This window comes from Mesitornis unicolor, unplaced genomic scaffold (assembly GCF_000695765.1).
Source record: "Mesitornis unicolor isolate BGI_N332 unplaced genomic scaffold, ASM69576v1 scaffold8129, whole genome shotgun sequence".
NCBI lineage: Eukaryota > Metazoa > Chordata > Aves > Mesitornithiformes > Mesitornithidae > Mesitornis > Mesitornis unicolor.
In genome coordinates, this window is record NW_010206627.1 from 16,630 (window position 1) to 27,695 (window position 11,066).

At 48.5% G+C, this 11,066-nt stretch overlaps 1 protein-coding gene across 1 annotated transcript in view; it reads right to left on the reverse strand.

Moving 5' to 3' along the window:
- Window positions 1–3,423: 3,423 nt before the first annotated feature.
- The window catches only part of LOC104546450 (nuclear respiratory factor 1-like), a gene marked incomplete at both ends in the record, with an annotated part of 9,816 nt that continues 2,173 nt past the window's right edge, over window positions 3,424–11,066 (reverse strand). The window contains 3 exons of the mRNA XM_010191843.1: window positions 3,424–3,555; window positions 4,277–4,401; window positions 8,507–8,664. Of these exons, the coding sequence (XP_010190145.1) occupies window positions 3,424–3,555; window positions 4,277–4,401; window positions 8,507–8,664 (415 nt within the window). The remainder of the gene's footprint in view (window positions 3,556–4,276; window positions 4,402–8,506; window positions 8,665–11,066) is intronic.

Here is an 11,066-nt window from a genome sequence, read left to right on the forward strand (position 1 = left end):
ATCTGCACTTTGCCAAGTTGCTAGCGACTCATTTGGGTCCATCCTCCCTAAAAAAGGAGATCCAACAGGAATAAAAAAAAGACTTCTTTTAAAGACTGACATTTGCAGATCAGCCTCCAAGCCTCCACCCATCTATTTTTTTTAATCTTTTCTCATGCAGATGCCGCACCTCCCTGTCCTGAGGCACCCAAAAAAAGCAAGAACAGGCAGTTCCCGTCACTGGGTTTGCCCAACGCATCTCCTTCCTCTTTCACGCTCTCCAGGAGACATGCACAGCCCCAAAAAACCAGGATCTTGACTCCTGGATGTGCTTTCAACTATAAACAGCCCACACGGAGCCCGATGGGACTGGCAAACACACTCCAGGCCTGGAGGTCTCTCTGCTACCGGGAAGAGGGTTCCCCATCTCCCATCTGCGCAGCCGAGGGTGGAGACAGGTTTCCACCCGACGCCGTCTTGATTTCGTGCAAGGCTGAAGGCTTTTCAGCATTTAAACTGCTCCTGAGATAGAAATCACCGAGGGGAACAGCATCTCGTGTGCAGCAAGTTCCCCGTCACCCCAAATGCCGCTCTAGGTTTGTTTATCCCACGCTAACTTGCAAGACGCGGTCCCGTACTGACGCCTCGTTTCCTCAGTTTGCGAAAGCAGAGAGCTCGCTAATCCCCCGTTGCCCACGTCAGCCTCCTAATGCTCTCCCCGGGCTTCCATCACAGCTCGGTAATCCTGGCTCACCCCCAGCCGTACGCACGGCTCCCTTTGGCCGTACGGAGAATTGGGGTTGGATTTTTGGGGTGACCGAGGTGGTGGAGAAGGGCAAGACTCACCATAGGCTCCTCTTAGAGCCCGCTTGTGTAGCTGCCGTGCCAGTATCAGGCACCTCAGTGCTCCCACGAGCATCTCCAGCAGCACAGGGAGGAGATAAATCAGTCCAACCTGATTTCTGGGCAGGAAAAAGGGGCAGCAGTTGCCACATGTGAGGACCAAGGTGGACAAGCAAGGATTTATTGAGTCTCTGACTGCGCCTATCTGGGGTCTGTTAAATCAGTTCCCTAATTTCACACCTTCCAATGCTTTCTCCTCTTCCTAACACCATCTCTTTCCACCGTGCCTCCTTCCGTGCCCTGTTTTTAAACCCCAGAAGGGGCTTTGAGCACACCACCCCTCTGACCTCCAAACCAGCTCCTCAAAATGCCGCAACAACTGCAATAACCCCAGGCTTATGACAACACCAAGGCCATTAAACCCAACCTTCCTCGGGCAGCGAGCCTGCTCTGTCCTTCACGGGCAGCTCTGCGCATTGCTACAACCCTGCTTAGGCAAAAGCCTCATCAATATTTAAAGATGAAGCCAGGAAGGCCGTAGCCCAAGCAGCTTTCAAGCCCCCGCTCAGATCAATGTCAAACAAAAGGTTGTGGTATGAGGATGCTCTGAGCGAGCGAGGCCCAGATTGCAGCCTGGCACTGCCACCTCTCCTTCCCAACGCCGATCGAGCGGACACCAAAAGCAGCCCCAGAGCACACAGTTTCCTCTTACCGGAGCATTTTCGGTTTCCAGTTAACTTCAGAAACCGGTGCTGCTGCAATGCCCTTCGCTTGCTTTGATTATGACTTTGCTTTTAACGCCAGCCACTTAAGAACAAAACATCTGAGGCTCAAACCATGGGGTCATCGGTTCCAGCATCCCCACTCGGAGCAGATGCTCCAGAGTAGCAAGAAAACCATAATGCACTTAGCCAGTTTGACACTGCATGGGAGCAGGAGATCTTATTTCCCTTAGCTATAAATGTAACCGATCACAAGATTACCCGCAGCCCTTTTGCGGTTCACCCACGCCGCTGGGCTCCCTCCTCCCTGCAAGAGCAAGATATCCATGAACATAGAGAAACTGTCTCTTTTTGGCCATCTTGGCTCTCTTGTATCACTTAGTTATTACTCAGATGGCAGAGAACAGATGGGGAAAAATACCATAACAAGATAGAAACAAGAAAAAAAACCCTAAAAACTGAATAATTACACCTCGAATCAGGAATGAAACACCTTACCCAACCTCACACACTTCTGTTAAGCTACTGTCTCCTTTTCCCTGTGAATAAGATGGGGATGAATTTATGCTCCTTGCAGGGGAAGCGGCGTGGGTAAGGGATTGGGATCCCTCAGAAGAGACCTACAGAAGGGTAAGAGCATTCCTAGAGAGAGGCGTTTATTGGCAATATCAGCACATTAAGACTTTGCAAGCAACGGCGAGCAGGGGGAATTTGCTGGTTAATACCATTATGGCTCTGGCAGTCGTTTTCCCCCTCCTTCCTGTGTCCGACTGCACCAGATCACTCCCCATTTCATCTCCCACTGCACCGAACCACCGAGCACCGATGTCCAGGAGGATGCTCACGCTCCCACCCCGGGCTTCAGGGGTACGGGGAAGGCAGACAAATCCTTCGCGAGCTGAAAACCCATCTGCTCTCCATCCCCAGACAGAGACAGCAGGAACGGATACCAAGCTCTCCTCCATCCCTAAGGGAGATATATTAGCTGGTTACGTAATAAAAACTAACAGCACGGCGCTTCCAAGGTCTCCCCGCTCCGACAAAGCCCTTCCCCTTAATACCACCGGAGATTAGAGCAGATCGAAGAAGAGTGGAAACAAGGCGAGGGGCTGCGGGCGAGGTTGTGCTCAGAGGGAAACGCTGCAGTCTCTCCCCTTAATGCACTCTAAATCCCATCTGATTTCCAACTCCGCTGCTAAAAGAAAGAAAAGAAAAGAAAAAGCCCAGCTTGCATTAGAACGATATCAAGTGAGGTAGAGGGACTCAGGAGGGGTGTGGAGGAGGATGAGTTGTTTTAGGGGAAGCATCCAGAGGAATCCAGACCACGAAAGCATTTTGGAAGCAGACCAAAAGGAGCCAGGGGTGCCGATCTGCTAAAGGACGCTAACGTGCTTTGCCAAATCTGATTAGTTGCTGGTTTTGAGCATCCAGGGTCAGATCCTTCCTTCAATAAACACACATCGCTCTTATCCCCCCTTCATGCCAGGCTGCCGGCAGAGCGCAATACAACGCAACCCTACCCTTCCCTCTTGGTATCAGATGCGTTCCCGGCTCTGAGGCCAAGCTTTTCACTTCATTTCTGCTCCCTCTTCAGGCTGGCTGACTCCACAGCAAGAGACACCAAGTCCAACACCCCCAGGAAAATTATTCTTCCCTCCGCTGCTCCGTTTTGGCTGCAAACTAAATAGTGATGTTATAAAACGAGTGTTTTCCCTATGAGATGAGGGTTTTGATGGAAATCAAGCTCGAGGTCTCAAGCCAGCCAGATTTCTGCTTTACGTGCAAAGTGACAAGGCAAGAAGTCATCGCTCTGCCACCCGACTGCACACGCTTGCTGCCCCTTTGACTAAAATTAGAGCCCAAACAGCCCCATCCTTACGTTTCTTTACAACTTCACACTTCTCATCCTTTTTGAGCTTATTTTGACGCACCTCCTCCTCGAAACGACCGGTGAGGTTCATCTCTGAACTGGGAAAGCACGGTAAAGGCATCGGGGAGAAGCACAGAGCAACTGGAGGCAGTGGACAAGCACCAACCGGACACGTTTGAATGCTCCAGTATCGTTTCTTGACCCAGTTTCTATGAAATTGCTGTTTGAGTAAGTGCAAAAGTCACCAGACTTGGCAGAAGAGACATCCAGACAAGTGAGAAACGCTACAGGGAATCCCTAGGACCAAGCGATGGACTTGAGTGGCAAGAAGGAAAAATCAAGCAGGAGGCAAACAACCCAATGCTGACGGCCGAGGGATGACCAGAAGACGCCACCCAAGCAGAAAAGCAATGATTGCTCGAGAGCAGCCACCAAGCATCCAAAAAAAGTCTTGAGAAAGGAGAGAAATGAGTGGGTAATCAAACACTGGTCATAGTCTCTGTCAGTTTGCAGTGAGGCATTTGGGAGATGAGTTTATTGTGGCACTGACTGGCTGTGTTAGTTGATCGAGTCTGGTGTTCCCTGTGCTAAGCGCTGGACAGATACAGAGTGGGGAGCAATTTCCTCCCCCAAAATTAAGGCTAAGTAGCAAGCTGGCAGAAGGTGGAAAAGAGCAGAGCAAGCACTATGGCAGTAAACAGGAGGTTAGCGCTACCACTTTGTTCTGAGATTTTAAGTCACAGCCTAGTTAGTGATGATTTTACTAAGGAAAACTTGACGTTTCAAGTAAAAGAGAGGAAAAACCCCGAGCTAAGAGCAAAGAAAACCAATAGGGAAAAGAAAAACTCTCCAACAGCCTTACCATTGGCATCTTGGACTCCGGTAAGCGCTCCTACTGCTGCTGCAGTTTCACCAGACAGGACAATCTGTCCTCCACCTTGAAGAGTGGCTTCGGCAAGCGTGGCTACTGCATGGGCAGCTGCTTCACTGCGGGCACAGGAATGGAGAAAGAGGAATTAGGAAGAGCAGAAAAACAAGTAACTCCACTCCAGTAGCATCCATTTTAACCAGGTGCTGGATGTCAAGAGGACAAATCCAGGCAGGAGGGATTCTTCCTGGGACCATGTGAAGTTATCCACAGTAGAAAATCTACAGTGGAGGGGGAAATACATGGGAAGATGCTGCTCTCATTGGCTTTTTTTCAGCTTGCAGATCTCTTAGTCAGAGCACCTCTGCCTTCTTACCTTCAAATCCTTTTGTCTGGGACTTTATTAAAAGCTTTCGGACAATCTGAGTAAGTTTCTGGTACAAAACTCATTCTTTTGGCGCTGTTACATTCCGGGTTTCGACAGATTTTCGAGCTCTACCCTTGCCAGTTCACCTTGCACTCAAACAGCCCCAGAGGTTTACCATTACCAGGATCCCATCAGCAGCTCTGTATTTAGCCGAGATGGAGCACTTCTCCCCAGCCAAGTGGTTTAATAATTCTTTTTAATGAGTGATGGGTAGCTTAGCACAGTATTCTTAAATTTCTTCAGAGGAATGAGGTCAGACCAAAGGTCCTTCTCACGCAGCAACCCTGCTGTGAGAACAGCCAGTATCAGATATTTAGGAAGGAGTGTGGATGATCCTATCGATTTCCTACAGTGGAAACTGCATCTGGACAATCAGGTCTGATTTGTCTTTGAAACCCATTTAGACTTACTGCTTACAATGAGCTGTAGCGACGAGTCCCGACGTTTAATTAGATGCTGTGTGAAGAAAAACTGCATTTTGGTACTCCAAAAACTACTGCCTCAGTCTGGCTGGGCAGCCCTGATATTCTAAGAGACAGAAAATAACTGTTCCCTTCTCGTTTTCTTCCTGATTTCATAGACTTCCAGTGATCTCTTTCCCAATATACAGAGCCATAGTCCACTTACTGTGCAAGGACTCTCTCTGGCTCCTGATCACTCTTGCCCTTTCCAGACTCTTTCTAATATAAGACATCTGTTTGAGGAGGAGGACACAATTTCTCACACTATTCAAGATGTAGACACACCATGAGTTAGTCCAGGGGTCCAATTCTAGCTTGTTCTCTATGCCTCTCCCTATAATTCCTAATATTCAGCTCATTCTTTTGACAATATCTGCTCAGCAGTGACAAAACACTGCTGGAGGACAGTCCCCTGCATGCTTTCTGAATGGCAACTGGTAGCACATAGCTCCTCATTGAGTATGCACAGGAGGTATTTCTTTCTATGTGTATCCCCTGGCATTTATTGACATCACATTTCATTTGCCATTTGCTTGTCCAGATCTCTCCAGACCTGTTGCATGACTATCAGCCACTACTGCTTGTCACAAAATTAATCCAAAGCCACCTCCTTGCTGCAGCTGAACCTCCCACCATTTCTTACCTTAATGGCCTAAAAATGTATTGTCTTTGGCTTCCCCTAGGATGCTCCTCCTTCACTGCCCTGCTTATTCTCTGCTAGACCAACTGACTCAAATATTTTCCGAGTACTTTCTCCTCATCCTTTCTCTTTCCTAATTTCCCTCTTACATGCTGTGTACTTTCCAACTGCATTTACTTGGTGTATTTTCATTTCTAAATAGCCCCTCTGTCCCTCAGAGCAGCTCTTACACACTGTTAGCAAACCTGAATATTTTCTTGCTCCGCTTTCTCGCTCCCTTTGGCGAATCTCTCTTCTGAACCTGCAGCTACGTGAAGGCAGTCACGCTGCAGAAAAGCCAACTACGACGCAGCAAACCTGGAGTAAGCACGCATTTACTGGTATAACCCTGTTTCCCAGGTTTCACACAGCACTTAGTTGAGTCCACTTTCAAGGGCAATCACACACAGAATCACACACACACAGAATCATTCACTTGGAAAAGACCTCTGAGATCATCACATCCAACTGTTCCTGTCTACCCACTAAACCATATCCTTAAGTACCTCATCTACCCGCTCCTTAAACACATCCAGGGATGGGGACTCCACCACCTCCCTGGGCAGCCTGTGCCAGCTTCTGACGACCCTCTCAGGAAAGAACTTCCTCCTTATTTCTAACCTGAACCTCCCTTGGCACAGCTTGGTGCTGTTTCCCCTTGTTCTATCCCCCATCACCTGGGAGAAGAGACCAGCACCCACCTCTCTACACCCTCCCTTGAGGCAGTTGGAGGTGGTGATGAGGTCTCCCCTCAGCCTTCTCTTCTCCAGGCTAAACAAGCCCAGTTCCCTCAGCCGCTCCTCATCAGGCTTGTTCTCCAGAGCCCTCCCCATCCTTGTGGCTCTTCTCTGAACACACTCCAGAATCTCAACATCCTTCTTACAGTGAGGGGCAATCGAGCATTTTTAATAATCTGTTAGGGGTGCAGCCCTGAAAATAACAACGATCTGCGGCATAAAAGCCTTTTCCAGTTACGGTGTGCTCCACCAACATTAATTGGATCGAATCAATGAACTAATTACCTACCTTCACTTTGCTCTCTTTTACTAGAAAGCCTAATATTTCCCATCCTCAAACATAACAGAGGCTGTGTCATCCATCACATCATCATCTCTCCTGAACTATGATTGAACAGACTCATCTCAGGGCTTTCCTGGGTATAAAAAGAGCTGATCCTGCCTTGAGGCACAGTAGAGACTAAATGACTTGTTGAAGGCTCTTCCATTCACATTTTCTAGGACTCTCTTTACATCTCTTTTTAGTAGGGATTCTGAATTTCTTAAGCTAATACAGGAAAAGGAACAGCTCGTTGCAACCTTAAGAGCTAAAACTAATAAGCAATGGGATGACATTAAAATCAAAAAGCCCACGAATGTTCTAGTCTATAAAAACTTCTAAAAACAACCCCATAGAAAAATCTATTGACTGGAAATGTGCAGGATACAAACCCTGCAAGTCGGATTCTGGGAGATGGGGCTTTTTCTTGCAACTCCATGCCCAGTTACTTTAGTTGCTGTTCTTACAGCAGCCTTAAGGGATTTATTTGTTTTTAAAAGGCAATTTTGCAGTGAAACTGTTAGCAAAAATGCCTACCAAACCAACTTCTATGGTAGCAGAAAAGCACCTGAATCTGGACCACGAGGAGAAGAAACAATTCTAGGTGGGCTCACAATTCAGTTGCAACAGCGATTTGGAAGCAGGATGTTGAATGCCCTCAAGATCAAGGTGTAATTTAGTAATTTCTGTATATAATTAGGTCTTGAAGCTTTACTCTGACCATCAGCAGTGTGGACTTGTGCCTTGTCCTAATTCACAGCTGCTCAGTCAACAGCCTCTAGACCAGAATCCTGATTTGGATGAGGAAGATGTTTTGTCTACACCTCAGCAGTGTGAAACCTCCCGTGCTGCTGGGGCTGTGCCATGTTTCCTACCTTCCTCCTGCTCTCTCAGGGTGCAGCTGCGTTGTGCCACAGCCATTTCCAGTTTTTAAGAACAGCGGGCAAAGCTTAAGGATCTCACCAGAGCTGAGCAAAGTCACTGCTTCCTGCTGCATGGACCTGTAGAGAACTACACTGCAGATCTTGGTAACTTGAGTACAACCAAAAATCTAACAGAGCTCATTGCAAGACGAAGAGGCAGCATCGCTATTGCAGCTCATTCACCTTCGACTTCAGAAACACATTTAGGAGAGACCCCCAAAATGCTGGCTTCTGGGAGAGATTGTGACTTCTAAAATGAGACTACAGTGCCACACAACAGGGAAATCCGGCCTTAGTCTTTTGGTAAGAAACCATTAATAATACTGAGGGAGGCCCAGACCAGCATTCTTAAAAGGTGCCATTAGCGCATCATGACTCTCGCTTGCTCAGCAAGCTCAACTCTGTAACTGGACCTCTGCTGTGCAAATAAGATCATTTAGAGGATACAGTTACAGCCCATCTCTTCCTCTTTCAGGAAATTTCCGTGTCAATGTTCTTCTATGGTTACAGCAGAAAACAGAAACTGTTCTGCAGGCACCTGGACACAGACAGACATGGGAATTCGCTAAGGAAAATCCTCTACTGGGACTGGACGTGGTGGTCTTTGCACCATTAGAGTGGAAACCTAGAAGAAAATATCATGTGTGCACGCTTCAAACCTTCATCTCTCGCCCATACCTGTTGAGTGCCATGGTAACAGTTGCTCCTTGCTGCATCTCTTGAGATGCTGCCACCGCTGCTTCTGCTAACGATGCCACCGCCTGCGTGGCCTCTGATGCCTGCGTCGTCTGGATGGTCATCTCACCCCCCTGTAGCGTTGCCCAGTTCTGCTCAACCTATGGGGAAAACCAGAAAGAAAGACCCTAGGATCAGATGTCATCCCACGAATGGATGGCTCCTTCTTAAAATGAAAGATTCAGAGAGTGTCAAGAGGTCTTTGCAGAATCCTGCACGTGCTCTGACTTTGAGAGAGAGGGGGAAAAAAGGGAGGAAGCCTGGAATCCACCTGAGAAGCTTGCTGGATGCTACAACCCTCTACCAGCCACGAGTGAGGTTCTCCAGTCAGCCCATGATTTTAGCTGCTGCTCTCCATACGTTACAGGATCACAGCATCATTAAGGCTGGAAGAGACCTCTAAGATCATCAAGTCCAACATCAACCCAACCCCACCATGGCCACTAAACCATGGCCCCAAGTGTCACATCCACCACTTCTTGAACACCTCCAGGGATGGGGGCTCCACCACCTCCCTGGGCAGCCCCTTCCAGTGCTTGACAACCCTTTCAGTAAAGAAATTCCTCCTCATATCCAACCTAAACCTCGCCTGGCACAACTTGAGGCCATTTCCCCTTGTCCTATCACTGGTTACATGGAAGAAGAGACCAACACCCACCTCTCTACCCCCTCCTTTCAGGGAGTTGTAGAGAGGATAAGGTCTCCCCTCAGTCTCCTCTTCTCCAGGCTGAACTCCCCCAGCTCCCTCAGTCTCTCCCCAGCATTCAGGTGCTCCAGACCCCTCCCCAGCTCTCTTGCCCTTCTCTGCCCACGCTCCAGCCCCTCCATGGCCTTTTTGGGGCCCAAAGCTGAGCCCAGGATTGCAGGGGCGGCCTCAGCAGTGCCCAGCACAGGGGCTGATCCCTGCCCTGCTCCTGCTGCCCCCACCAGTGCTGGGCCAGCCCAGGATGGCGTTGGCCACCTTGGCCACCTGGGCACTGCTGGCTCCTGCTCAGCCTCTGTCAACCAACACCCCCAGGTCCTTTTCCAGCCACTCTTCCCTAAGCCTGTAGCGCTGCATGGGGTTGTTGTGACCCAAGTGCAGGACCTTGTTGAACCTCACTCAATGGCTCAACCTTGAAACAAGAACTCTAATCTTCTCAAGTATGTGGAAAGCACACTCCATAAACATCTGTGAAGCCCCTCAACCTCCCAAAAATCCCTCTTGTCCAGGCACATCTGCAACAAAACAGGACAGTGCTGGTCCTTCAGACCTTTATGTAGGTAGGTTTCATGTTATTCAAAGTTCATCCAGTCTTAGTTGCTCATTTTCCACTTTGCCCATGGTTCTCCATTTAGGACTTCACAGCTCATGAGATGATGAGTGTACGGCCACAAAATCCACCAGGAGGTGAACTAGATATATGCATTGGACCAAAAAAAACCTAAAGAAGTGGAGGATGAGGGCACATCAGCTGATAAATCTAACTGGTTGCTTTGCAAGATTAAGATCTTCCATTTCTGTTCATCCTTCCATCACTGTTCTCATTTTTACAAGGGCATGAAGTGATAGGATGAGGGGTAATGGTTTTAAACTGGAAGAGGGGAGATTTACACTGGATATTAGGAAGAAATTCCTGGCTGTGAGATGGCGAGGCCCTGGCCCACGTTGCCCAGAGAAGCTGTGGGTGCCCCCTCCCTGGCAGTGCCCAAGGCCAGGTTGGCCGGGGCTTGGAGCAGCCTGGGCTGGTGGAGGTGTCCCTGCTCATGGGGGATTAGATTGGGGGGGGTTAAAGGTCCCTTCCCACCCAAACCTTTCTGTGACTCTAGGAAATATTTCAGGCCCCTCACCATCTTGCTGAGACACACAGATAAGTAGAAAGTGATGAAAAAAACCACCAAACCCTCAGTTTGCTAAGATGGAGAAAGCTAAGAAGGCCATAGAAGCAGAGCTTTTTAGTCATCCCCAGCCACCTGATGTTCAAGGCAACCGCTTCATTTTCCCAAGAGTCTCAAAGATGACCCTGGGAGGAAAGATCCAAAGCAGGGAGGAAGCAGTGAGACAGTGCATTGCAAAAAGGAGAATGGAAGCTGATTTTAGAGAAGGCACCATCTTTTAGGAAAGCTAAAACCGAGTTTTAGAGCCCGGAGAGGAAGAAGTTGCAGCTGGCAGAGATGTCAAGAGAGTTGGATTGAGTTAAAAGATAAAACCGAGTTTTAGAGCCCAGAGAGGAAGAAGTTGCAGATGGCAGAGATGTCAAGAGAGTTGGATTGAGTTTGTAGTTGCCAAAACTGAACTGAAGCAAGCCCAGGCTGGGGAAGGCACCCTTCCCACCACCAAGGAGAAGAGGAATGGACATAATGTTTTCAAATACATGGCAACACACATCTGAGCAATAAGTCAGATCTGCGATGTGCAGTGTCCTATAAAGATGCCAAGAACAGGGATGGAGTAAAATCTGGAAAAGAAGGGGTACAGGCCTTTCTCCACACTAACACAAAGTGAAATCCTAGTGAGCATTCC